Source organism: Aspergillus candidus, assembly GCF_002847045.1.
Source record: "Aspergillus candidus strain CBS 102.13 unplaced genomic scaffold BDW47scaffold_28, whole genome shotgun sequence".
Taxonomy (NCBI): domain Eukaryota; kingdom Fungi; phylum Ascomycota; class Eurotiomycetes; order Eurotiales; family Aspergillaceae; genus Aspergillus; species Aspergillus candidus.
In genome coordinates, this window is record NW_020194033.1 from 213,115 (window position 1) to 238,594 (window position 25,480).

Consider the following 25,480-nt stretch of genomic DNA (forward strand, 5'->3'; position numbering starts at 1 on the left):
AAAACTTTTCGCGATAAGAAATCAGTCCGCCCGATCTGATTCAATATTGCGCCACTCCCCAGAAGACCCTCCAATCGTCAATAAAAAAAGACGGAAAATATATCAAAATGGCCGACGAAGCCCTCTCCATCTACGATGAGATCGAGATCGAAGATATGACCTTCGATCCGGCCATCCAGATCTACCACTACCCTTGTCCGTGCGGCGACCGGTTCGAGATTGCGATCGATGACCTCCGTGATGGGGAGGATATTGCCGTGTGTCCGAGTTGTAGCTTGATGATTCGGGTGATTTTTGATGAGGTGAGTTTTTCTTGTCATATTTTATGAGGGTGGGGATGGGAAAAGTTATTCCTACTGACCATGTCTAGTCTGATCTCCCAGGGAACGACCAGAACGGAGGCGCGGGCGCTGTTGCTGTTCAGGCTTAAGTGCTGCAGATCACGATGAAGAATGATGACAGATGATGGAATACGATGGTCGAGGACTCTCGGCTCCAAGATATGAAACACCGATACTCCAGGCCGACGCAGTCTTGTCCGTCACCCATCGAGATAGTGAAGCCAGACGTGATTGCTGGATCCCCGTCGACTACATGGGTAATTGCCTCGCTTACTTCCTTCCTTCGGGAGGGCTTCCCAACGATGGCGCCTACGTTGGTCGAAGAGAAAAGATCTTTATAAATCACCGTATACGTACGATTGGTCAAGGCAGCGGTTCGTCCGCGCCATGGGTTGTCAACAAAAGGGCAATGTTTAGCAACTATTTCTGCAGGACTGGAATAGGACGGTCACTAGGGAGCATGGATGGCTTGGGATCCATATCTCGATTGATTATATGTATTGTATTTGTGGATTCTACGCAGAGTACTCGCCGCTGAGCTATCCACATGAATAATTTGACGCTGCTTCCATAATAACATTGTATCCTACATTGTGCTGCATCTCCATCGCTCTCCCTTTTGTAGAGTCTACCCGCGGCTGTAAACAAGCTACAATCGCAGGTCGACCAACAACAGCAGAGAGATTACGACTGCTCTGCAAAGACATCCTTCGGGATGTTCAGCTGCAACTCGCCATTCAGAATATCCGTGAGGTTCGATCCATCACGCAGGTAGATCCATTGACCGCTGTTATAGGGCCGGGATTCCTGCTTCTCGTGCATCTGATCACCCTCGACAATCCAGTCGAAGCGCTTCGGGCCCGTGATCGGGGAGCTGAGCCAGATCTGCCTGTTGGGGGGCTGCTTGTTCAAGACATAGGTTCCCAGGGCAGGGACGATGATGTTCAGAACACCGGCCTGTTGGACATAAGAGGTTAGCTTCAATCCTATTCTCGTCTCACGGCGAAGCTTGATGGAACCGCCCCCGGTGTCCCCGCCCACGGGAAACATTCAAAGGAAGATACATAGAGCAAAAACTCACGCTGTATTCGGCCTCCATGTCCGATCCTTCTTCCTGGGCCTTTTCCACTTCATTCTGCAGCACATCCAGATAATGCTCCGAATATTGATGGTAACTCTCGTCGGTCAACGGCGACGGCTCGGTGACGTGACTGCTCGCGCCTGCGACATTATGCGACTGCGGCTGCGGCGTCGGCGGGTCAGCCGAGTCCGGGTAGATTCCTTTCCTAATCGAAGGCGTTGACTGGAAGCCTCGACGAGCAGAGGAAGGGTTCGACTGGCGCTGGTAACACACGGTCGCAACGGGCGCAGCGATCCGGGTCGTGCGGAGAGATGGCCGAACAGCGGAGGGGAAAGCTCGAGGGACGCGGGCCAACATGATTAAAGAATGTGTTGGACAGACAGAAGGTTAATCAATTAGAGTGGAAATAATTGGTGGAATAGTCCAAGACGATGGAGTGATGGACAGGAAGAAAAGAAGTGGGGAGCAACGGAAGAGAAGAGGAGAGAAGAGAACCGACGTCACATCGCCAGAGCTTCCCGTCTCCACTTTCGCCCTCTCCGCCTCAGCCTGAGTTGACGCGATTTGACTCACGCTGCATGGTCGCCTTGTTTGACTCATGATTGCTGGCTGATTGGTTACTTCGTTTAAAGAATGCTTATGTTGCTGATTTGCATGATCCACATTGAAGGTCCGAGTACTACACCTGCGAAATCAGTCACCAACCTAGACCCTACTAGATCTATATAAGCTTCTTCCACGCTCCAAACACAGATGGTACTTTTCTGGTCATATAGGCCGCCTAGTGCTATCTCATTCCATTTATCAGTTTCTCGATTGAACCGCTTATATCATCATCAAACCATGGGAAACAAGAAACAGTACTCCGGCCCTCGCCGGCCTCCCTCCAGCAAAGAAAAGAGACCACCGATCACTCACTTCCTCTGTATTCCACTGGTCAATGCAGCTTCTCTCCCCCAATTGGAGTCGTCTCTTGCAGCATTCAAGTCAGCTCTTCCTCTTGCTCCCCAACCTCCCCGCCATGAGCTTCCCTCAAGAAAGCCCAACGTCGAGCGCCCACTCATTCCCCACGGCGCAATTCGACCCGTCGGCACCCTCCATCTTACTCTAGGCGTCATGAGTCTCCCGACGCAGCAGCGACTAGACGAAGCCATCGAGCTTCTCCAGTCCCTAGATCTAGCCAGCATGGCGCGCGAGGCGGAGCGAAGCGTGCGCCGTAGCCGGACAGCTCCGAATGAGAGCCAACCTGCAACTTCTCAAGTTGACAACGACACAGTCGGCACTCCCGGCCCTTTCACCGTCTCGCTGGAGTCCTTGAGTGCGATCCCCCGGGCTCGAGCTGCTACGGTCTTGCACGCTGCACCCGTCGATCCCTCGTCTCGATTGTATCCGTTCTGCGAGATGCTACGGGATAAGTTTCTTGAGGCGGGGTTCCTACAAGCTGAAATTAAAAAGGACAAGAGATCCGAAGGGGTGTCTCAGCAGCAACAACAACAACAACAACAACTGCAGGAGCCACCTCAGCAGCAGCAACAGCAGACTGACGTCGACGCCCAATCCCTCGCAGCACCCAAACCTAAACTCCGACCCCTGCTTCTCCACGCCACAGTCGTGAACACGATCTACATCAAAGGAAGACAACAGCCCGCCGAGCGAGGTCCGAACGGCAAAAACCGCAGAAACCAGTACACTTTCGACGCGCGGGACATCCTCGCCCACTACAAAGACTACTACGTCGACGGTGACCGCGTAACTCCACGGTCGGACACTGTCGTTGTACGAGCCCCAGTTGTGGAAGCCGGTACGCATGAAGGCGCCCCGCAGGATAAGTCAGACGACGAGGAGGCCTCGGCTGTGCCGAGCAGGAAGGAGAAATTCCCATTTGTCTGGGCCAGGAACTTTCCCCTGGATGCGGTCTGTATCTGTGAGATGGGCGCCAAGAAGCTTGACCTTGAGAATGATCCCGATGGGATGAATGCTCGGTTGGGGGAGAAGTACAAGGTCGTTGCGGAAAGGAAACTGGATTTTGGGTCCGCGGTTGGTGCATGATGTCTGATGATGGTGTTTCGAGTTACGGATATTCTCTTATAGACATGGACTGCCCAAAGCGAATGGATAATCATGTACCCACTATCATTGCATACTTTGATTTAGCATTATTCACTTGAGTTAATTCAGCGGGTATTTCATTGTCATCAGCCAATTCTAACTACCAACTATAGGATATATGCAACCAACTCTCATCATCATCTATCAACAGAAATCATCAAGAGCCGTAGCCCATCTGAACAAGATTTCACATCATAAATGACAAACTAATGGTGCGCCCAGTGAAACACAACCACGCCACTACTTCACACACAAAAACCCGCACCCCTCACGAGCCCGCTCACAAGCCTTCTTCAAAGCCTGTTCTTCAGCATCCGTCCATTTAACAGACAGCTCATCCCACGGCTTGCGCGAGTTATACTCCTCGCGGAACGTCCTGTGCATGCCTTGCAGCCGACTGACTTCGCGGGGGTCGCCGGTGCCCGAGTAGACCACGAACAGGGTACAAGGCGGGAGGGATTCGTAGATACGGTTGATGTTGGAGACGGTGCGGGATACGGTGTCGATGAGGGCCTTTTCAGGGGAGGAGTCGTCTGTGGACATCGGGTCGGATGCCGTACCTTCGGGGGCTTGGTTCAATGTTGTAGACTCGTTGGCGTGGTTCGGGTCCGGCATGCGGTTGCACCATCCGCGGTGGAGTTCGAGCTCGCGCATGCGCGCCCATGTGAAGTCTACGCCGCCTCCGGGGATGGATGGGTTGGTGTCGTCGCCGTTGACGACGGAGGAGATGCCTTTCACGACGTCGTCGTCGGTGCTGCATCCGATTGAGGCGGTCGCCTGTGCGCCGAAGCCTCGCTCGGGGTTGCCCCAGTCGACGACGGCGCCGGTTCGGTATTGGTCGGCTGCTGCGCCTGATTTGCCGGGTTTGGCGGTGCGGCCGAGACGCTTGAAGATGCTTTCGTTGGACGACTCGCTGGTGCCCCATCGTTCACCCTTTTCGCATTTCTGCTTCACGAGCTCGAGGACGGCGCGGGCGTCTTCGATGGAGTCGTGGCCTGTTTGGCCCTTTTGGATCTCCTTGCCGAGGTATTTTTGGGTTAGCCACTTTAGGCTGCATTTGAGGGGTGGCCCGCGCGGGTGTGGGTAGATGAATGTCGTGTCCACGATGAAGGGGTGGGTGATCTTGAGGGCGTTGAGGTCGGAGTTGAGGGAGTGGCCGACGAGGATGGAGCGGGGCGTAAGGATAGTGAGCAGCTTTTGCTGGATGTCGGCGAGAGTGGTCGTGACGGGGTCTAGCTGCTCCTTGGTGATACCGGAGAATCGAGTCAGGTAATCGATGATGGGGAGATCTGGCTTCACGAGCTCGTCCAGCACCACCTCGCCGTCCCAGCGCACCATACTGATGCGCGTGAGCTCGGATTTGCCGCCCTCTGTGATGCACATCTCGCAGTCCAACGAGAGCACCTCGCGGCCGGCTGTCATGCTTCCTTGTTCGATCTCCTTGTCAGGGACTTGGCCCTCCTCCAGACTGGCGACATGCGTGTCAACCCACCCATTCTCCGCCGTTTGGCCGGCGCGCTGGCGGCTCTCGCGAAGATTCGACTTCTCCTGTTCCGTTGGGAGGAGAGCTGGATGCAGGACATAGTCGTTCTCGTTCAGATCCGCAAGCGAGCTGATGAAATTCGTGATCGGGGTGCGCTTTGCGACGAAACCCTTGTTCGGGGCTCGGGGGCCTTTCTGGTTGCCACTCTCTTTGGTTTTTGGTATACCGGACATCAGGATTGCCTGCAGCGGTGAATGGACCTTGTTGTACTTGGAGTCCCCAGGAGCCCGGACCGGCCAGACGTGCGGGAACAAATCGGACAGGGACTGTAGTGGTTTTGGAAGACTGTCGCGCGACAGCGGTCGAGGGACAAACTTGTGGGATCGGTCTTCTAAGGGAAGGCCCTGTTTCCACCGTTGAAAATCGTCCACTTTTTCGTCGACGCCCTCTCCTTCATTCGCATCTGTAGCCTCCTGTTGCTCCGCCGGTAGCGATGCAGTAGCAAGGGGAATCGTCCCATCAAACATGCCCAGCTCCAGACCCGGAACCATCAATGTCACGACCTTCCGCACATGACCGGAATGCTTGACTGAGATCCACTGCGGCGCAATGCCATCAGCGAAGCAGTAGAGCATCAGGGCCTGCAGGTCCGCGATCCGGATAGAAGACTGTAACCGGCCTTCCACGTAGGTGAGAACCGGGTATTTGGCCTTTTCTCCATCGATGCGCTTCTTCTTGGACGGTCTTCCGGCCGGCATCTCATTCTGTCGCTTCCGAGAAGAGTCTTCCGACGGCGTAGTGGAGGAAGTTGGGGTATGCCCGTCGGTCGCCGTCGGCGTGTTCTGAATAATCGATAGAGTCTGGCCTATTCCGAAGCCGTTAGTCGAGTCAGACTTGGGGCGGACAGGATCTTCGTCGTCTGAGCATCCAGCGTCTGTGCGCTTGCGCTTCTTGTTTCCTGCCATGTCCGGGCACGAACCGGGGTCTGAGTGACTTGGGAATCGACGCAGGATGGACTTCCACCAGGAAAACATTAGACGCACGGCGATCGGATGGACACTCCAGGCTCTATTCAAATCGAGGTTTTCTCGCGCTGAATGACTGGGCGATGGTCGAGGATCGGCGACGCGATCCTCGACTTTTATGGCACGTGATCCTTATCGCAGCTTACTCATCCGTTATCAAGGATTACTCATTTGTTATCATCCAGTGCCTGAAACTACGATTTCATTACACTCTCTTGACAGGATCAAGGCGATATTACTTCCCCATGGCCACAAACAGACGATCGCCGATATCTCCCAGTCCCGGTACAATCATGCCTCGCTCGTTACACTTCGGATCCACCGCTCCAATCCAGAGCTCTACACCCTCGGGCCAACACTCAGCTACCTTTTGCACCCCGTCCTGAGCCCCTAAGACGCTGAGCATGATCACGCGCTGCACTCCCCACTCGCGGAGGAGGTGAATGGCGGCCTCGGCAGTGGCACCCGTGGCGATGATGGGATCGAGGAGGATGGCGGTAGAAGCAGCAGCCGTGTTGACCGCGTTGGGACTGGAGGAATCTGGCCGTTGGTAGGGGAGGTTGTTGTAGTATTCCACCGGCTGGAGGGTGAGCTTTTCGCGGAACAGACCGAGATGGTAGATGGGCACGGAGGACGGAAGGAGGTCGTTGATCGCTACGATCAAAAGGATGAGTCAGATTGCTTCAACAGATCCTGTCTCGTTTGACCAAATGCCACGACAAAGCGGGACAGGATCAAAGAAGGGAAGAGAAATCTATGCATTCCATACCTTCGATCATACCCAGACCGGATCGGAGGATGGGGATTAGAGCGACGCTGGCGGGATCGATCTCATGCGTCTCATATTCATACCCTAATGGGGTGGTTCCCTGGGTTCAACGATTCATTAGGGTTTCTTCCTGCTGACAGAATTGCATCCAGGTGTGATTACCTTTCCCCGATTGGTAACTTGCAGTCCCGTCGAGAATGCTTCGACCCCCAGAATGGTAGCGATCTCATGGACGAGATCGCGGGTTTCACGGGTGGATGTCGATTTGGAGCGGAGTTGCGACAGTTTGGCCTGAAGACAAGGATGCGTAGACACATGGATATTGGAAGGGAGTGCCATCATGCTAGTAGTCGTACTTGATCAAGTCCTGGAGAAACGATGGATGATAGTAAGAAAGACGAGGATGAAGGAGGTGAGATGGAGAGAAAGTATGAAAGACAAACGAGGGGAAAGTTCTTTAGGCACGAGACGCTCGAGGAGGGAAGTACCTTTCCATACATCAATATAAGCAAAGATACATCTGCGGGGGATCCACTTGTATACCCAAGGCATTCGTCCATCTTCCTTCTTCCCATCTATCTTAGGTACCAACGCGACTCCACACCGGTGGTTTCACAATTGGCGATCTAGATCAAGCATAGCATGTCAGCGATTTTCGTCTTGATCGGCTCTACCACGTCAGTGGTTCATGCCCCACATCCCCGTCGATCGACCCGGTCTATCGTCATTCTTGGCACGCTTAACATCCCGATCGGAACGACTTCTCTCTCCTCCCTTCCTTCATTGTCCTTTATGAAATGCACGTCGCGCCATCCGCATAATGCGAGGGGTGGTTTTTCGACAATATGGAAGCTGCAGATTATTCGCCTGACAACAATCCGCCCATGGCGAACCAGGAAGAAGCGGCGCTATCCGAGGTACGAACGCGGCCTCCCACAACTGAAGAAGCTCCGCCAGAACGCCAGGCCTGGTCGTCCGAAGGATATCCCCTCCCTCCAATTACGGAAAAGCCAGCGGAGGGCCCTATTAAACCAAATCCACAGAGGGAACCCCCGGTTTCGAAATCTCTCTCCCAGCATGCCACCCATCTTTTCTCCCTTTCTTACCTGGTCTTCTTTTCCATCTTCGGGACGCTGGCGCGCCTGGGCCTGCAAGCTATCGACATGTACCCGGGAACCCCTGTGACGCTCGGGGTGCTCTGGCCCAATCTCGGGGGCTCCTTGCTCATGGGCCTCTTTCTCGAGGATCGAAATCTCTTCCGCGAAGAGTGGGGCAATGTACCGACGCCATCTGGCACAAATCGCGATCCGGACCAGGCTCGCGAAGAGGCCAAACGCCATAAATCCGTCAAAAAGACTATTCCACTCTACATCGGTTTGACGACAGGATTCTGCGGCTGTTTCTCGTCCTTCTCCTCGTTCATCCGGGACGTCTTCCTGGCTTTATCCAACGACCTCGCCGACCCCTCAGCCCCGACAATCGCCTCTCGCAATGGCGGATACAGCTTCATGGCCCTCGTCGCAGCCATCCTCATTACTGTGTCCCTGTCCATGGGTGGACTCATGTTTGGCGCCCACCTCGCGCTGGCCCTGGACCCAATCATGCCCACTTTTCCATTCCGCGTGACGCGCCACATTATCGACCCTCTCTTCGTCATCCTCGGCTGGGGCTGCTGGCTTGGTGCCGTCTTCATGGCCATATGGCCTCCCGACCGCCACAGCTCTGACCCCGATGTGTGGCGCGGCCGCGCGGTCTTCGCCATTGTCTTTGCGCCGCTCGGGTGTCTCATGCGCTACTACCTCTCCCTCGCACTTAACACGCGGACGCCCTCGTTTCCCCTCGGAACGTTCACCGCCAACATTTTCGGGTGCATCATCATGGCCATGTGCTACGATTTACAGCGCGTCTCCGGGATCGGCGCCCCGGACGCGACCGGGGCGGCCAGCCACTCCGTCGTGGTCAGCTGTCAAGTCCTCCAGGGCATCATGGAAGGGTTTTGTGGCTCCGTGACTACGGTGAGTACGTGGGTAGCGGAGTTGCATGGGTTGAGTCGGCGACGGAAGGCGTATATCTATGGGATCGTGAGTATTGCGGTCGCGTTAGGGTTCTTCGTCGTTATTACTGGGTCTATGCGGTGGACTATCGGGTTTGTAATGCCTGCGTGTTGAATGTAAAATAGCCCTTCCGTTATTGAGGGTTTTCATGTATAGATAGGCTCCTAATTGGGTATTAATATCAATAAATAGATCTACAGAGTGGGATGAGGTTCTTGGCGGGGTAAATCTATATCCGGTAGATGGTGCCGTGATCAGTCGACTGGGTTGTGGAGATTGTGGGGTGTTGGTCTCGTGTGGATGTGTATCAAATCCTTCGACTAAGACTGCATGTAAGTATATCTACGGCTTGCATTCAAATTTAATGACACGGATGACATACGACGATACAATGAGCATGTTGGAAAAAAAGGGATATGAGATCCAAAGTAAGGTGCGCATATAAATCTTTACATTGGTCTATATGCAAAACATCTGTTACTAGGATTCTACTCCTTCCCCACCTAAGCCTAGTCATAGCAGTGATAGGGCACCTTAACCACAAAGAGACCAACGAATCTATACCTGATTCTCCATCTTCGTAACCAGTGTCCCCACATGCGGCAGCAACTCAACAGCAAAGTCGTCACCCGCCTTCAAGAAACCCTTGGGGTTCTTCGCGGCGCCCACCCCCGGCGGCGTGCCTGTCAGGATGATAGTCCCCGCAGGCAGGGTGGTGCCCTGTGAGAGGAAGCTGATGAGTTTGGGGACGCTGAAGATGAGGTCGCTGTTGTTTAACGTAGATTTCAGTATTAGAATTAGGTTGTTGGAATAGAGTGGGGAGCACGATAGAGCATACGTAAGGGGACAGTCTTGCACGGCTTTGCCATTTTTGAGGCCGCGGATATGGAACTTGCTGGCGTCGGGGAAGTAGGCGGCGGAGACGAGGACGGGGCCTGTTTAAATTATCATCAACTTTTCTTTTTATCTTTCTCTTTCGTTTTGTCCACGGTCAAGTGGATTCGTATTGGTCAAGTAGCAGTACTGCTAGAGTGGGAAGAAAAAGAGAGAAAAAACGAAAGAAGAAAAAGGAGGAAACATACCAATCGGGCAAGCACCATCAAACCCCTTGGAAAAGCACCACTGACTCTGGTTCATCTGCGACGTCCGGCTGGAGACATCATTCGCCGCCGTGTACCCAAGTACATAGTCCAGCGCATCGGCCTCACTGACATCCTTAGCATCGCGACCAATAACAACAGCCATCTCCGACTCATAGTCGCCGGTGTTGTCCACCTGCGTAAGCTTCGGCAAAACAGTCGGAGCCGGCCACGGGTCCGCCAGCGAAGTAGACGGCTTCATGAACAGCGTAGGCACATCAGGAATGCCCAGTTTCATCTCGGCAGCGTGCGATGCATACTGTGTCCCTCGCGTAAGCGCGGACTTGTTGACTTTTTCCGTCAGGCACAACTCACGTTAAGACCAATGCATCGGATGGACCCGACTTCGCTCTGCGCCAGGGGAGACAGCAGCCGGCCGATGTTCTCGGTAGTTTCTGTCTTTTGGCCTGGGCTGAGCACGGAGTTCCCGGAGAAAGGACGCACGGAGACATCTTTGCCTTGGTAGAGGGCCAGTCCCACGTCGATCTGGGGATCTGTCGGCTCGCCGATCAGGGTTTTGGCGGGGTTGGATTTGGGGGTGAAGCGCACGAGGCCTGTCGCGTGTTAGCTATCTATTTCTTTTCTTTTCTTTTCTTTTTTTACGGCAGGATGATGTTAACGCACGCGAGAAAGTAGATGCGATCTTTGACATGATGTGTAGATGTGTAGGTGAGAAGGACAAAAGAGAAATACCGACTGTAAATAATGAGACGCAATCCCCACGGACTGTTGGGGTCGATTTCAACTTCCCCACGATTTATTGTGGGGACGGCATCGCCTGCGGAGAGACCTTTTGGATAAAGACCGCAACTATCTCTCCTGCAAATTGGCAGTCATCGCCATAACTGTGCACACTTCATCATGACTGAGCCTAAGGGACCGTACCATCTTGTTACCGTCAACACCGCTCCCGAGCGAGCCAAGCGACTGATCGGGCGTGTTGCAGACGCCCTTAAGGACCGCTACACGATCATCCATGTCGACAATTGCGAGAGTAAGTTCTCAGTTCTCTACACGAAGATTTGATCCAATACTGATCTAGTGGCATGGCAGATATTGAAGAAGTTCGTCCCAAGGTGACGCAACATATGCCCGAGGTTCTCGTAGGCCAGCCCTATCCATCATTTTGGTACAACCCGAACCAATGTAAGAAAGCTGACTTCCTTCTTCTCTTCTTTCAGTTCAGCGCTTCCATGTGGTCGGACGAGCAGGCCCAAGAGATTCATCAGATTGCCCGCGAGGTCAATCCGAATATCAAGCTACACGCCCTGCCGCCGGGTTTACAGGTCGAGCGTGGTCCAGATGCGGTGGTGGAGTACCTATGTGAAAAGGTGCCTATTCTCCTGAAGAATTGAACAATGTTGCCGTTCCGTATATAGTCATTATAATACATCCTTGATACATAGATCGTTCTCAACAGTATTGGGTCTGGACCCAAGGTCCTCTCCTCACTCCGCCCGAGAATATACCAGAGATGCCGATTGCCGAGCCAAGAGACCCGGACGGCGGAGTGGAGACTAGCGGGGCTTAGTCAGAATCGGTCTTGATCTGATATCACTTCCCGATATCCCGATCCCCGTTGAATAGTTTCATCTCTCCACCAACCATTGTACATCAGTCTCTAGAACAACATGTTTTCTTCCCGGTTTGTCGGCCGGGTGGCCTCTGGCACCCGTTCCTTCTCTACATCGAGATTGATGCGGACGGACCTCTCCTTCCAGGTTTTTGGCCCGGAAAAGGAGCCCGCGACCCGCAGCCCGATTGTCTTTCTCCACGGACTCTTTGGTTCTAAGCAGAACAACCGGAGTATTAGCAAGTATGGATATTCCCAAACTCTTTTGCCGCCGATCGAATGGCCAAACGGCTAACGGGGATCTCCAGAGCTCTTGCACGTGATCTCAAGCGACAGGTCTTCGTAGTGGTTGGTTATCTCCATTCTTCCGAGTAGAGAGATATATGGGTAGACAGCATGGTATTAACCCTCTCCATCGGCAAATGGTTAGGATCTGCGGAACCATGGTCACTCCTTCCATGCCAAGGAGCACAACTACCCCGTCATGGCAGACGACGTGAAGCAGTTCATCCACAAACAAAACATGGACCAATGTGTCCTAATCGGTCATTCTATGTATGAAACCAAAGATTCTCTCGGCCAACAGCTCTTCCCTTGAAATGGAAACATGCTCACGCCCGAACAGGGGCGCTAAAACCGCCATGACCGTCGCTCTGGATGCCCCCGGCCTCGTGTCGGCTCTCATCCCGGTCGACAACGCGCCCGTCAACGCCGCCCTCCAGAGCGACTTTGGCAAATACGTCCGCGGCATGCAGCGCATTGAATCCGCCGGGGTGACCAAGCAGTCGGATGCAGACAAGATCCTGGCAGACTACGAACCGGTAGATTCCTCCCTCTCTTCCTCAGACCGATGGCATAGACGGGAATTGATGAACATATACAGTCCCTCCCCATCCGTCAATTTCTACTGACCAACCTCATCCGCGGCGAGGATGGCACGATGAAATTCCGCGTCCCTGTCTCTGTGCTCGGGGAGTCGCTCCCTAACATGGCAGATTTCCCTCACCGGGAATCCGGGCCGATCTCCTATGATGGGCCTTCGCTGTTCGTCAGGGGCACCCGGAGCAAGTATGTCAGCGATGATGCGATCCCGACCATTAAGAAATTCTTTCCCAAGGCGCAGATTGCCGATGTGGAGGCCGGCCACTGGCTTATCTCGGAAAAACCAGAGGCTTTTCGACAAGGTATGTTTTGTTTGTTCTATGGTTGCGCCGTCTCCTGTGGGTGGCTATGAGGCTGACTGTCTTATCAGTGGTGGTCAAGTTTTTACAAGACGCTTCTTAAAGATAGGCCATGGTAGTGTTTGTTCTATATTGTAAGATATCCAGATTAGATATGAGAGGTGTAGTATATCATAGTATCAACGAAGGCTAGATATAGACACGTGACGACACGCGGGAATTAGTATGAGTGTCGTCCGCCGAAACATTGACGTTATTATGTACATGGTTCGTCTGAACTAGGATATGCTAGCCATCTTGTCAAACAGTGCGCCCCATTCGGGCAGTTTGCTGGATCTCGTGGTCCATTCTGCAGTTTCGCATCCCGGGTCGCACGGGGTCGTTGATGCGTCCCAACTCGGGTACCATCTGTCTTCAAGCCGCGGAATTCAGACCGTAGACAGAGAAGGCGCGAAATGGTGATAAGTCGGCTGGGGATAGCGCGACCTTCCAGATATGCCGTAGTCAAGCAGCAAGCCATTGTCCGCCTGGATCACGGCCCTCCCATATTATGCGTTTGAGGCTGCGCGGTACTGAAGAGAATCTTCGAACCCTGGATGGCGCGGGGAGCAGTAGCCGCGTATGATTGTTGATCTCTTCTCCAATCCCCTCTACTCTTTGGATCGACGCTTCCCCGTAATAAACTCAACATAGGCTGGTGGGTTTCCCTTGAAAGTCTCCAGCGCATCCTGCAGCAGTCCGTAGGTGAGACTCAGCTTCAAACCCAGTTTGGCCGTCCGCGCAGCAGTGAAAATATCGTGTCGTTCTAGCGCCACCAATCAGTCCCGCATCACCCATATGATTCAAGCCGAAGAAGAAAGAAAGAAGAAAGAAACTCACTCAACAAACTATAAATCCCTGAAAATGACAACCCGGCCGTAACAGTGGACAAGAAATCCCTGCGATCATTTCGCGCATAGTCGACCGTCTCCTCAAACAGCGAAAACGCAACCGCACCAACCGCCAGCCCACTTCCCAGCTTCAGGCCCTCCGCCAGGCCCCGACTGCCAATCGCGTAGTTCTTCCACTTGTGGTACTGGAACCACCCGCTGGGTGAATTGGGAATCCGGTGGGCGTTCTCGGCTCGGAAGAGATATGCTGCCTTTTTGGCCCCGTGCGGAACCCCGATCGTTATGCCTGACAGGAAAGCTGCTACTGCTGTGTAGTGGACCCGTTCGCGAACGTGCAGCCCCAGGCGCGGTGGTGCGTCGGATTCGAAGAGCTTGTCCCAGGCTTTGAACTTGCTCAAGAGTGTCGGCTCCTGGTTGACATTCGCGTCCGAGGAAGTGTAGGTGGCCATTTTGGATATGACGGTGAGCTAGTCGGTGCTCACTGTTCTGGATGGGATCGGGTAGGGAGTGGATGGTGGTGTGTTTATTTTGGATGGTCGAGGTGAAGTTGCGGTTGGAGACCGAAGATCCGAGAAAGTATTGGGGGCGGCTGGTCCGAGCGCCGCTTCTCCTCCGACAGTCTATGGATTCACTTCCCGCTTTCTCTCTCTGTCATGGACTCATCCCCATCGAATCATCAAGGTCACCATGGTATGTTCCCCCGGTTGGTCGTACATATCGATTATAGAACTCCTACGTGCTATTTCAACACCCGTGTCCTATTATTGAATTTGACATCAACTGACACGCCCCGGCAGTCTCAGCCTGATCCCCTTAGTTTGACGCTCCTGTTCAAGAAGCACAAGACCACTGTGCTACTGATGCTCCCCTCGACGAGCACAATCGCTACCACAAAAGAGTTGCTTCTCAGATCCCTTCAAAGTCGCGGCCTCCAAGAAATCAACGGCGACGTGATTCCCGACGACGCCTCGAACATCGAGTTCGGGGTGCCCGTGGACAAGAATGATCTCGAGAAAGGCTGGACGAGTCTGGAGCCAGACGTCCCGCAAGAACTCCTCACGAAGAGTGCGGGCAGAAAGTCTGCAGTGGGGCAAGGGACTCTGCAGGCAGCCGAGCTCAAAAACGGACAGTCAATCGCATTCCGATTCCGGAAGCGCGGTGCAGAGGACCACGCGCAGGATGACACTGTGGATGACCTTGAGGACCCCGGGTGGGATGTTATCCTGCCCAAATATGAGGAAGAGGAAGAGGAAGAGGAAATGAGCTGATTGGACTCGGAGTGGGATTGTGGTGGGCTGCTCTTTTCGGGTGGATTCTCATCCGGTGCATGGCTTGTGTATCGTGTTGCCGCATGGCGTTTTGACCTAGGGAGGGATATGATGATGACGACAATTATGGCGATATGATTTGAATTCGTACTCTACATGACGGCGAAACAACCCAATGATATTGACACTCTGTACAGTGCGCATGGCTTAGTCCACCATCATCGGATGTGGTTTTCGAGCCAATCCTACTGGCGGCGGGGATAATCCAGCAGACTATATCGCTGGTGGATGATTTCAAAACTTCGGTCCCTGTCACCTTCATCAACACGTATCATCTTTGTCTCGAGTCCATTTTGAGTTCTCATAATCCTCGACAAAACGCTCTTCTATCATTCGTCAGTCGGCATCTTCATTCTCAATCTGTGCGATGAGAGGATTTATGACAGATCTGCTCTCAGACAGCCACCATATCCACATATCAAATTGGCTCATCGTTCGAGAAGACTACCCGATTCCGATGTTCCTCGTTGGAACTTATATCCCTCGGATGCAAATCACCTTCACAAACAATCGATATCCACCTATTCAGCCCGACTTACCCATCGGGTATCTGGCCTGCTGCCGCGACGAGCTGTGCAATCACTTTTAGGACGAGTTCTTGTCTTCACCGTTAGACCTCGGCGATGGGATGTTTGTCAGCCCCCGTGTTTCTCATGCGGCTGGTGCGAACCAGATCAAGCCGACTACAGACGGTGGGTTCCACAGAAGGCAAACCCCTCACAACTCATTAGAGGACTCTGGAAGTCTATGGAGTCAATGGAGTCAATTGATATCCCTCCTATGGTATATCGCGGTGCGGAAAATCAAGTGAACACAGAAATGAAATCTCCGTGACTCTAAGGCTTGACTTGAAACAAAACGGAAATTACCAACCCATCACAGCCATTGTATTATCTGATTCTCTCCTGTACAAATCATCATACGGATTAGACTGAATCCTATTGGTTTCTAGGCTATCGAAAGATGTTGCATCAAATGTAGGCCTCCAGGTGTAGATTGTATGACTAATCATCCACCGCGGGGCACCAATCAGGCGGTCAAGAAATTCTGCGGGTCGATCGACACCGCCCATGTCATACTATCTGGACGGGCTCTCTTGCCTCAACTTTCTCTCTTGTCTCTCTCCTTCAAATTTATATCCAGTCAACCCCATTTCTGTATCAAAAAACCATGGAGGCGGAAGTACCCGGGTCCAAGCCGGGCCCCAAACCCCACATTGACCTATCCAAGAAGCTCTCCGAACTTCGATCCACCAAGAGCAAGTCGCACTCCGGGCCCAACAGAGACCCAGCACCTCCCACCCCTGCCCTCCCCGCTGTCCCAGACCTATCATCGAACAAATATATCCGACCTGCTCGTCGGATTCTATCGAGACATGACCATGAACTGTTCCTATCGTCCCCCACCTACACCTTGATCGTCGCCTTCATTTTCGGTCTCTCTGATTCAGTGCGGGGGCGATCCTCCACAGACGCCGAGAAGCGTCCTGCATCACCAGGTGTTTCCAAAACCCGGTCTGTGGTTGATTGCATGCGGGAGGTTCTCGGTCAACACCCGTCTGCCGATCAGGGAGGCTCGCGATTCGGCAATCCCGCGTTCCGCGACTTCTTTGACGACATCGGTTCGCAGAGTGCCGCCTGGCATCGTGAGATTCTCGGCCTGCAGGATGCCAGCGCCATCGATGAACTGTCCACCTATCTTGTCCATTCGCTGGGGTCGCGAGACCGTCTCGACTATGGCTCAGGTCATGAATTGAATTTCATGATGTGGCTGCTGTGTCTCCGGCAGCTGGGGGTCTTTTCCACTGAAGATTTTGAGTTGATCGTGTTCCGTGTCTACGTCGATTATATGCACCTTATGCGCGAGGTCCAGAGCACGTACTACCTGGAACCTGCAGGGTCCCATGGCGTTTGGGGCCTCGATGATTACCACTTTCTGCCGTTCTTGTTCGGCGCTTCCCAGCTCGTCGGCCACCCCTACATCACCCCGCTGGGGATCCACAATTCGGCGGTGCTGGACGAAGAGGGCGACAGATACATCTACCTGGATCAAGTGCGATGGGTAGACAGCGTCAAGACAGTCAAGGGCCTACGGTGGCACAGCCCCATGCTAGATGACATCTCCAGCGCCAAGAACTGGACCAAGATCGAGGGCGGCATGAAGAAAATGTTTGTGAAAGAGGTCCTGGGGAAGCTACCCATCATGCAACACTTCTTATTCGGTAGCCTCCTGCCACCCGCCCCAGGGATGGGAGAGGGCGCACAGGATCTGGAGGAAGAGGACGACCACCACGACCACGCCCACAGTGACGGTCACCCCCACGGCATGAAAACAGACCATTTCGGCGACTGCTGTGGGATTAAGGTTCCGAGTAGCGTGGCCGCAGGCGCTGAGATGCGGAAGCGCGTGGGGGGGTCCGGGTTGCGGCCCATTCCGTTTGACTAGAGCTGTACATAGCATAATGTGTTACGAGTTGGGACTGGGTGTTTGGGATTTTCGTTTCTTAGTTTCGACCAAAATGGGCTACTAGGTCTTGTCTGTTCTAGCACTATTTCCCGAGTGCCGTACCCTGTAGAGCTCGAACCATGCCCTAGTTAGTTACTAGTGTGGGGAAGGTTGGTAGGTATGTATGAACCCATCATGAAGGCGACCTGTCCCTACTCAGGACAGATTACGCTACTTGGCATTGAATACTGGAATAATCCCCGATACAATCCTCAAGCAATTTCGGAGGTATCCGACGAGATCAACGAGAAACATGCCAGAAAGGACCCTGCGGAACGACCCTGTGGGCATCAAATCACGCACCACGGGCATCTTCCGACCAATATTACATATTGCTCTCATAACGATCTATCACAGCACCACAAGAAGAAGCCAACCGAGGGGTTAGGGCCAGGGCGACACCCAGCTCCCTGCTTTTTGCCAAGAAAGTGGGCGGAACATGCCAAGGACGTCGGGTGAGGACCCTGGGGTGAACAAGCCTTTGCTCTACCACAGTCTCGTTCCTTTCTCGGTCATGGCTATGGTTTTCGATGGTTGTGTCTTGGCTTTTCCATCTTGGCGATGGGCACCTTGGGAGTTAGTCTGCTCGTGCCGTGCCTTGAATTACTGGGTCGCTGCCAATGACCGCGCTCGTAATGAAAAACTCTGTGGTGGAGTGTTGGCTGATGGGGGTCATGTCGTAGTCACTAAAATGAATGAGGACCCATGCGATGTATGATAGAAACCGTTAAATAAAAGACGAGGTAAATAAATCTTACTCTGCGAAAAAACCGTGGTGAAGGCGCTTGGTCCCGTTAACCTTGGGAGAAAGAGAAACGTGCATATAAAGAATCTGAGCAGGACTCTAGATTCTTTTTTTCACTTTGTGACTATTAGCCCCGCAGAGGAAAGAGTCTGTCAATATGCTCTCCATCTTTCGTGGTCTTGTTCTGGCATCCCTTGCGACCAGCGCGGTGCATGCGCAGTCTCCAGCGACGACTACGTCGTCGGCTGCCGCATCGGCCGTGACTGGGTGCCACAGTCACGGAGACGATGTCTTTTGCATCGATGGCGATGGCTCTGAAGTTCAGGTGTCTATGACCTCGACTCCCACGGGGGAGATGCCGGCACAGTTCACTGGGTGCCATTCTCATGGAGAAGAACGGTGAGCAGGGCTTCCTCTACCAGCGTTTCGTGCTCAGTGTACTGATTGTTTGTTGTTTCGTTCTTTAGATTCTGCAAGGACGACGGTGGGAATGAAGTCCAGATCATGGGGGAAGGGGCCGCGGCAGAAGATAGTCATGAACACGGCAGTGAGAGCTCGGGTGAATCCTCCGGCCACGGCGAAAAGAATTGTCATTTCCACGCTGGTGTTGAGTATGCCAACCCCTTTTCTGAATGATGGAACCACGAGAACCATACTGATGACCAGAACAGACACTGCGTGGGACCCGGGGAATCTGAGAATGAAGGCGAGAGTGGTGGTTCCAGCGAGTCATCATGCGGTATCCAAGGCCGTGACTATGACGTGCCCTTGCGGATTGGGACCTTGTTCGTGGTCTTGGTTACCAGCAGCATTGGTGTTTCCCTGCCCATGCTGCTGGCCCTGTTACCTTTTCATTCTCTCAACACGTGGGTCTCGACAGTTGTTAAGCAGTTTGGGACCGGCGTGATTATCTCGACAGCGTTTATCCATGTGAGTTCTCCTTCTCCGTTCTAGCATTCCCCCAATTTCGTCTTGCCCTATTTGTAAACAAGATGATCGATGCTGACAGCCAACAGCTCTATACGCATGCCAACCTCATGTTCACCAATGACTGTTTAGGTGAACTCGATTTCGAAGCCACAACCTCGGCGGTAGTAATGGCGGGGCTCTTCATCGCTTTCCTAACCGAGTACATTGGACACCGCGTGATCATTGCGCGAGCCTCCAGATTACCCGCCTGCGACTCAACACCCGAAAGCGGCGCACATTCACCCAAGGAGTGCCCGACGCATCAACAATCCCAGGCGATGACGCTCGCCTCATTGGGCCACAACCACGGCGCTCCTATGGACCCGACACGACCCAGCTCCAAACTCTCCGTGCTGGTCATGGAGGCAGGTGTGATATTCCACAGCGTGCTCATTGGCGTGACGCTCGTCGTAGCCGGCGACTCGTTCTACAAGACCCTGCTGGTGGTCATCATCTTTCACCAGTTCTTCGAAGGTATGGCCTTGGGAGCGCGCATTGCTCTGCTTCCGGGGAAAGTGTTCCCGCACAAGGCGTTGATGGCAGCGGCGTTTGCGCTCATTACGCCGATTGGTATGGCGATCGGACTAGGCGTGTTGAATTCATTCAATGGTAACGAGCGCAGCACTTTGGTCGCACTGGGCACGCTTGACGCCCTGTCGGCTGGCATCCTCGTCTGGGTCGGTGTGGTCGACATGTGGGCGCGCGACTGGGTTATTGATGGTGGGGAACTCCTGAATGCGCCCTTAGGGCGAGTGGCAACAGGTGGTATCTCGCTAGTTGCCGGGATGGCTTTGATGGGGTTGTTAGGGAAATGGGCATGAATCTTGCCATATTCAATGTTGGGTTGCAGAACTTTGTTGGTATATGCATCAATAGGCCAGTATAGATAAACTGCGAATTGATGCACAATCTCAACGACCGGGCTTCAAGATAGATGATATATTTTTTAGAAAGTGTAGATGTGATATGCGGGAGTCATGCTGATTGAGGGAGAAAGTGATACCGTGAGAAACCAGGCGCAAATGTTGCAATGGCCGCCTTTGAACTTCCACTTCCCTACTTCTTTCAAGGTGCCGGTGAGGAGGACGCCATGTTTTGGAGTACTGTCGGACACTTTCTCCAAAACCGTCATGCAACCACCATCTGCTCGAGGGCTTGACGAGCGAACATTGACCCAGTCCGATATGGCTCCTGGAAAGTCTCGGTTGTGTTTTCTGATTCTCACCGGAGAATGTCAATTGCGGCGCCAATTTCATGGGTTTCCATTTTTTGGTTGTATGATAACAGCGCATGCTTCATTATCCACATCAGGACAATCATTATCTGCAGCCAATTCATCCTTTGGCCAGATTTCGACCGACATGCCATCGTTTGGCACCAACTGATTTGCTAGCGCTGTGTAAGCACTGACTACACGCCTGGCCTGCGGGCGATCTCCACACTCAAGCACTAGAAGCTTCGCCTGCAGCTCGAAGAAGAGCGATATGATGCGATGGTAGAAGACATCTTCTGGGTTGCTAACGCCAGTCATGGTAGATGTATGTCGAGTAGGTGGCACCAATGCCAGCTGGGGTTCAAAGTGTCGTACACTACGGGCGGTGGTGCCATTGCGAAAACATTCCATAGATATATATGGAGGGTTCGAGATCAGGATGTCACACTGAGCGGTTCCATGGGAAGAGAAGTCTGGTTGGTCAAGCAAGACTTGTTTCACACTGGGAATACCGCTGCCGTTAGAATCAAGCACGTCGCCGCGATGAAAAGAGACTTCCTCCGCTGCACGACTAGACAATAGACCTAGTCTAAGGTTGTGCTGCAGATTCCGATGGGCTAGATCAAGAGCCGTGGTGCTGATATCAATCCCAAGAACGGACAGCTTTTTCAGATGAGAAGCTAGAAGCGCATGCAGCAAGAGTGATATGCATCCAGTGCCGCTGCAAATGTCTACAATACGCAGGCTGTCATCTTTCGCTTCCCCACGCCGTTCACAGCTTCGGAGATAGGACCGTATCAAATCTGCCGTATGGACAGTATACGCCTCTGTCTCCGGCCTGGAAGAATAACATACCATCAGCGGATAACTCGGGTATACATAATTGGGGCAAGTGAAAGTCAAGGCACCTGGGAATCAATACTCCTCTTCGACAGAGGATCTCTAAGTCTCCGAAAGGTTGATCTCCTAGGATGTATTGCAGGGGCACTCCTTTTGAGCGCGCTCTGCACATAGACCGTAGGAGGGTCCTCCATCCAATGGTGGATCTCCCAGTACTCTTGCTGGCAATACTGCTGGCTCGCTCACGGAGCCATCGCAGTTCGTTTCTTGCAGAATCTAACGTGCGGCATTCTTGTAACAGGCGAGGGAGAAGAGGATGTTGACGGTATGCCTGCAGAATTGTTGTAGTGGGAATCCGAGGCATTGCAATTAATCTATATCTGGAATTGTTGTGAACTCTTTGACTGAGGTTTACATCTGAGCCTATCCAGAAGTTCAGCGAAAGAACGCGCTAGTCCAGTTTAGGCTTAATTGGTATGATTCCCTGTATAATCATGCATAACTATGACAAACGCATATCAAACTCATCTTATGCAGAACGGAAACTCCCCGCACGGTTCCGCCTGTCTACTTTCAGGTACGGAGTATAGAAAGGATTATAGAATAGAACTTTGTATCCAGAATGTATGTAGGGTATCTTTATTTCAAGGAGGTCTATCATAGAATGCGGAGTGATTGTCATGATGAAGACGGTCACCTCTTGCGTGTCTTCTTCTTCTTCTTCTTCTTTTTCTTGTCCCCTTCCGAGTCGGCCGTCTTCTCCACGGCTACACGCGCCGGCCACTTCTTTGCGTGCTCTCGCTCGAACACGTCTTTATCCCGCCGGTAAAGTAGCATCGTTGCTTTAGCATCCTCCACACTGGAGTGCGCCCCATCCTGAATATTGAGTCCGAGAAACTCGGAAGCCAGAACCTTCAGACGAGGAGATCCACCTCCCGCGACTTTCCGATACGGGACGTGTTTGCTGGTATCGCGGATATCACGCTTGGGATGACTCAACATGAGGGCGTACAGATCGTTGCTCAGCGCATGTCCCACGAGGATCCGCCCATCCAAAATTTCGGTGACTTCCTTCTGGACATGCTCGAGCGTACGAGCATCGACCATATGCTTCGGTAATATGCCACTGACATGTGTTCGCCAGTCGGTAACCATTTCCTTGGGTCGCACGAAAGAGTCGTAGATCTGTTCGCCGTTGTAGTTGACGATACTCACACGAGCGAGCACGGAGGCGCTGTCGGGATTGGGCCCGACGCCCACCATCTCGCAATCCATCGCGATATATTTACCGATCTCGGCACTGCAGACAGAAGATGTGTTTTAGCAAGCGATCCCATCAATCTTAAAATGAAACCGTAATACGGGAATACTAACGTTTTGGATCGCCCTTCATTGGCTTTGGCAGTCTTTGTTTCCGTCCGACTCGCGGACATCGAACTTCTCCGTGAGGTGGACTGTCCGGCAGCCTCTTTGGCACCATCATCGGTCTGACTCGAGCTGTTTTCGGGCATCCTTTTTCGCTTTTTCGTGATGCGCGTCTGGTCGAAGGTCCTTTTTGCGGCGGTTGACTCTGATTTCCGTTTCTTCACCACACCATTTTCGTCCACGGAATCGGGGTTCTTGCGTTTTGTGGAGAGGGAAGAAGCACTCTCCTTTTTGATGGAACCCTGGAGCTTCTTCCAATTACTGGAGAGGTTTTTCACATCCATTCCAGCGATCCCTGTTGCATAGTGAACCAGATGCGGCAAGACCGGCGATCGGCCAAGAAAAAAAAAAGGAATGGAGCGCGGAGCGGAGGCAACGCGACCGACTTCCGTGTCACGTGGTTTGTGTCTAGATGCGCTTCTCCAAATCAGTGGGATTTGCCCTCAGGGGCAGCAAAGCAGTCACTGTTGGTCTTATCTCTGTAAAGATTGGGCTGTAAAGAATTAACTCCTCCTACTGGGGAGGAATGTATCAGACAAGCCGATAAATGAGCATGACAAAGCTACGCATACTCGCATGTAAAGAATGCAAACACTGCAAACCCACCCACCTATCCAGCGGCCGATCTCTCCGCTTTATCGCCGACGAACTTACCTCTCAGAGCAAAGCTTCCTGTTGACTTTTCTTATCATTCCTGCTCATTCTGGGAGGCTCTGTGTAATCGGCAACTTTACTGAAAGGATCCATAATTCAAAACACGAAGGATATGGGCACGACTAAGCCTCGCCCCTCCGGGAGAAATTCCATCGCGAAAGCGCCATCGCTACCGAGCAAGACTTTCGTCATCGACAATGGGGCACATACGATGAAAGCGGGATATGCGCCCGAATCTATTTCCTCAGACGATGGATCACAACTCCTCTCAACATGCGCTACGATACCGAACGCGCTCACGAAAACACGGAACAATCGTGTTTACATCGGCTCGCAGCTCCACACCCACGTCACGGATTGGAACGAGTTGATGTTTCGACGCCCGGTCGAGAAGGGATACATCGTCAACTGGGAGGCGGAGAAGGAGATATGGGAGCATTCGTTCTTTGACGAGAAGACGGCGCGCAAAGATCTGCGCATTGCGAGCCCGGAGGAGACGACACTGGTCCTGACGGAAGCCCCCAACGCGTTGCCGATATTACAGAAGAATGCCGATGAGATAGTAATGGAGGAATGGGGGTTTGGTGGTTACTTGAGAACCATAGGTGAGGCGATAAAATGGCATCGCGGAATGCTTCCAACTCTTTGCTGACTATACTTTTCATACTAGGCCCCTCGTTAAATGCCTGGAATGAAATCCAGTCTCTGTTCGGAGATCCCCTGGTACAGAATCCGGACGGCCCCATTTCACCAGCAGAATGCCTCCTCGTCGTTGATTCCGGTTTTTCACACACCACGGTGACCCCTGTCTACAAAGGCCGACCTCTTCAGCGTGGCATCCGTCGACTGGATCTCGGTGGGAAGCATCTTACAAACTACCTGAAGGAGATGGTATCGATGCGGCAGTACAACATGGTGGATGAGACATATATTATGAACGATGTCAAGGAAGCGGTGTGCTTCGTGAGCAATAATTTCCCCGGTGAAATGGAACAAGCGTGGAAAGGAAATCGGAAGCGTGGTCACCCCGACCCCAGCGAGGGTGTCGTTGTGGACTATGTTCTTCCTGATCCCAATGCCGGCGTCAAGGGGTTTATGCGACCCCATGATCCCCTCCTGAACCTCAAAAAGAGAAAGAGCACGTTGTCCGGTTCGGAAACAGCGCTGTTATCGGAAGATGTTTTGGTTTTGGGCAATGAGCGCTTCACCGTTCCGGAAATCCTGTTCACGCCGGGCGATATCGGTATGAAACAGGCTGGGATTCCGGATATCATTCTGCAAAGCCTGTCTGTGTTACCAACCGGACTGCATCCCGCCTTCCTGGCCAATGTGCTGGTTGTTGGCGGAAATGCCTTGCTGCCGGGATTCATGAATCGCCTGTATGGGTCCCATGCACCATATCAATTTTGAATGCTGCTAACTTGGTTCAATTTAGGGAAACCGAGTTACGTCAGACCGCATCCACAGAGTGCGTGGTGAGAGTACGGCGTCCTCAAGAGTCAGTCGCTGATTTCTCTTTCTGTCATTCACTGCAGACATGCTAACAATTTGGAAACAGTCCGATCCGGTTCGCATGGCTCGGAGGTGCACGGTTTGCGACTAACAAGGAGGAACTGAAGAGAGTCGCCATAACTCGCCAAGAGTACCAAGAAAATGGCTCTTCCTGGGCCGGTAGGAAATTCTCCGGCGCCTTGTAAAGGTACAAAGTGGCTGTAACGGGTCAGTGCAGTGAGCGGCTGGTCCCCTATGAAGTTCCGGACGGGCGTGGATGAAATCCCGGAGTTGAATACTGATGAAAGTTACAGGGGCTGGCGCACCAGACCGGTGTTATTGTATGTAATTCCTTGATACCTTAGTGATACCCTTCCAATAAAGCGGATTTCTTTGAGATTGTTAAGCAGAGGCGGTTTGCGACAACTATCGATCTGATGTGGATGATCGACCGCGTGTTCCCGTGACTCCCCATGAGCCTCGGCTGGGATCTCGGTCCGTCGGTCTCCCCGCAAAACATCAGCCGGAGCTGTTTCTCCAAGAGATCCTTTACCGTCCAGACGATCTCTGCCCCATACGAACCCAGGATTCCTGGTGGATTCTTCTCATCAATTAACGAGTTTCCCCTCTTTGCATCCGAGGTGTTTATACAGCCATTGATAAAT

At 52.8% G+C, this 25,480-nt stretch overlaps 16 protein-coding genes across 16 annotated transcripts; 9 read left to right on the forward strand and 7 right to left on the reverse strand.

Annotated features, from left to right (window-relative positions):
• Nucleotides 1–59: 59 nt before the first annotated feature.
• Nucleotides 60–889, forward strand: dph3 (CSL family zinc fnger-containing protein). Its single transcript, XM_024812959.1, has 2 exons — nt 60–302; nt 371–889. Exons 1-2 carry the CDS (start codon nt 108–110, stop codon nt 428–430), a joined length of 255 nt encoding a protein of 84 aa, XP_024671303.1. The 5' UTR covers nt 60–107; the 3' UTR covers nt 431–889.
• Nucleotides 890–1,859, reverse strand: BDW47DRAFT_107252 (frataxin family protein). The gene is made up of 2 exons (XM_024812960.1): nt 1,423–1,859; nt 890–1,298 (listed from the first exon to the last, which is right to left on the reverse strand). The coding sequence occupies exons 1-2, from the start codon at nt 1,777–1,779 to the stop codon at nt 1,026–1,028; spliced, it is 630 nt and encodes a 209-aa protein (XP_024671304.1). The 5' UTR covers nt 1,780–1,859; the 3' UTR covers nt 890–1,025.
• Nucleotides 1,860–1,980: 121 nt separating this feature from the next.
• BDW47DRAFT_107254 (uncharacterized protein) lies at nt 1,981–3,583 on the forward strand. Its single transcript, XM_024812961.1, has one exon. It carries the CDS (start codon nt 2,176–2,178, stop codon nt 3,469–3,471), a length of 1,296 nt encoding a protein of 431 aa, XP_024671305.1. The 5' UTR covers nt 1,981–2,175; the 3' UTR covers nt 3,472–3,583.
• A 188-nt stretch (nt 3,584–3,771) lies between these two features.
• Nucleotides 3,772–5,979, reverse strand: BDW47DRAFT_118149 (RNA exonuclease; the record flags this gene model as incomplete). Its single annotated transcript, XM_024815173.1, has 1 exon — nt 3,772–5,979. One exon carries the CDS (start codon nt 5,977–5,979, stop codon nt 3,772–3,774), a length of 2,208 nt encoding a protein of 735 aa, XP_024671306.1.
• Nucleotides 5,980–6,179: 200 nt separating this feature from the next.
• On the reverse strand, nt 6,180–7,410 carry BDW47DRAFT_107256 (uracil phosphoribosyltransferase). The gene is made up of 3 exons (XM_024812962.1): nt 6,971–7,410; nt 6,809–6,908; nt 6,180–6,693 (listed from the first exon to the last, which is right to left on the reverse strand). Exons 1-3 carry the CDS (start codon nt 7,148–7,150, stop codon nt 6,275–6,277), a joined length of 699 nt encoding a protein of 232 aa, XP_024671307.1. The 5' UTR covers nt 7,151–7,410; the 3' UTR covers nt 6,180–6,274.
• A 164-nt stretch (nt 7,411–7,574) lies between these two features.
• Nucleotides 7,575–9,061, forward strand: BDW47DRAFT_107259 (FluC/FEX family fluoride channel). Its single transcript, XM_024812963.1, has one exon. It carries the CDS (start codon nt 7,654–7,656, stop codon nt 8,974–8,976), a length of 1,323 nt encoding a protein of 440 aa, XP_024671308.1. The 5' UTR covers nt 7,575–7,653; the 3' UTR covers nt 8,977–9,061.
• A 320-nt stretch (nt 9,062–9,381) lies between these two features.
• Nucleotides 9,382–10,792, reverse strand: BDW47DRAFT_107260 (fumarylacetoacetate hydrolase family protein). Its single transcript, XM_024812964.1, has 5 exons — nt 10,626–10,792; nt 10,317–10,555; nt 9,945–10,260; nt 9,701–9,797; nt 9,382–9,628 (listed from the first exon to the last, which is right to left on the reverse strand). The coding sequence occupies exons 1-5, from the start codon at nt 10,651–10,653 to the stop codon at nt 9,421–9,423; spliced, it is 888 nt and encodes a 295-aa protein (XP_024671309.1). The 5' UTR covers nt 10,654–10,792; the 3' UTR covers nt 9,382–9,420.
• A 68-nt stretch (nt 10,793–10,860) lies between these two features.
• BDW47DRAFT_107261 (uncharacterized protein) lies at nt 10,861–11,367 on the forward strand (the record flags this gene model as incomplete). Its single annotated transcript, XM_024812965.1, has 3 exons — nt 10,861–10,995; nt 11,055–11,104; nt 11,183–11,367. Coding segments are annotated over 3 exons (359 nt in total), but the record flags the coding sequence as incomplete, so codon positions are not given.
• A 265-nt stretch (nt 11,368–11,632) lies between these two features.
• BDW47DRAFT_126495 (putative alpha/beta hydrolase) lies at nt 11,633–12,858 on the forward strand (the record flags this gene model as incomplete). Its single annotated transcript, XM_024816562.1, has 6 exons — nt 11,633–11,817; nt 11,883–11,922; nt 12,005–12,129; nt 12,200–12,395; nt 12,458–12,758; nt 12,827–12,858. The coding sequence occupies 6 exons, from the start codon at nt 11,633–11,635 to the stop codon at nt 12,856–12,858; spliced, it is 879 nt and encodes a 292-aa protein (XP_024671311.1).
• A 453-nt stretch (nt 12,859–13,311) lies between these two features.
• BDW47DRAFT_39145 (uncharacterized protein) lies at nt 13,312–14,196 on the reverse strand. The gene is made up of 2 exons (XM_024818903.1): nt 13,635–14,196; nt 13,312–13,560 (listed from the first exon to the last, which is right to left on the reverse strand). The coding sequence occupies exons 1-2, from the start codon at nt 14,092–14,094 to the stop codon at nt 13,406–13,408; spliced, it is 615 nt and encodes a 204-aa protein (XP_024671312.1). The 5' UTR covers nt 14,095–14,196; the 3' UTR covers nt 13,312–13,405.
• A 102-nt stretch (nt 14,197–14,298) lies between these two features.
• Nucleotides 14,299–14,913, forward strand: BDW47DRAFT_126497 (uncharacterized protein; the record flags this gene model as incomplete). The annotated part of the gene is made up of 2 exons (XM_024816563.1): nt 14,299–14,355; nt 14,443–14,913. 2 exons carry the CDS (start codon nt 14,299–14,301, stop codon nt 14,911–14,913), a joined length of 528 nt encoding a protein of 175 aa, XP_024671313.1.
• A 1,201-nt stretch (nt 14,914–16,114) lies between these two features.
• On the forward strand, nt 16,115–17,658 carry BDW47DRAFT_107265 (serine/threonine-protein phosphatase 2A activator). Its single transcript, XM_024812966.1, has one exon. It carries the CDS (start codon nt 16,144–16,146, stop codon nt 17,416–17,418), a length of 1,275 nt encoding a protein of 424 aa, XP_024671314.1. The 5' UTR covers nt 16,115–16,143; the 3' UTR covers nt 17,419–17,658.
• A 722-nt stretch (nt 17,659–18,380) lies between these two features.
• On the forward strand, nt 18,381–20,013 carry zrfC (putative ZIP Zinc transporter; the record flags this gene model as incomplete). The annotated part of the gene is made up of 4 exons (XM_024815174.1): nt 18,381–18,622; nt 18,691–18,834; nt 18,895–19,153; nt 19,240–20,013. 4 exons carry the CDS (start codon nt 18,381–18,383, stop codon nt 20,011–20,013), a joined length of 1,419 nt encoding a protein of 472 aa, XP_024671315.1.
• Nucleotides 20,014–20,228: 215 nt separating this feature from the next.
• On the reverse strand, nt 20,229–21,609 carry BDW47DRAFT_132117 (S-adenosyl-L-methionine-dependent methyltransferase; the record flags this gene model as incomplete). The annotated part of the gene is made up of 2 exons (XM_024817490.1): nt 20,229–21,243; nt 21,314–21,609. The coding sequence occupies 2 exons, from the start codon at nt 21,607–21,609 to the stop codon at nt 20,445–20,447; spliced, it is 1,095 nt and encodes a 364-aa protein (XP_024671316.1). The 3' UTR covers nt 20,229–20,444.
• A 251-nt stretch (nt 21,610–21,860) lies between these two features.
• Nucleotides 21,861–22,983, reverse strand: rex4 (putative 3'-5' exonuclease). The gene is made up of 2 exons (XM_024812967.1): nt 22,620–22,983; nt 21,861–22,545 (listed from the first exon to the last, which is right to left on the reverse strand). Exons 1-2 carry the CDS (start codon nt 22,952–22,954, stop codon nt 21,939–21,941), a joined length of 942 nt encoding a protein of 313 aa, XP_024671317.1. The 5' UTR covers nt 22,955–22,983; the 3' UTR covers nt 21,861–21,938.
• Nucleotides 22,984–23,149: 166 nt separating this feature from the next.
• arp6 (actin family protein) lies at nt 23,150–25,155 on the forward strand. Its single transcript, XM_024818905.1, has 4 exons — nt 23,150–23,929; nt 23,995–24,703; nt 24,760–24,822; nt 24,883–25,155. Exons 1-4 carry the CDS (start codon nt 23,437–23,439, stop codon nt 25,019–25,021), a joined length of 1,404 nt encoding a protein of 467 aa, XP_024671318.1. The 5' UTR covers nt 23,150–23,436; the 3' UTR covers nt 25,022–25,155.
• Nucleotides 25,156–25,480: the final 325 nt, after the last annotated feature.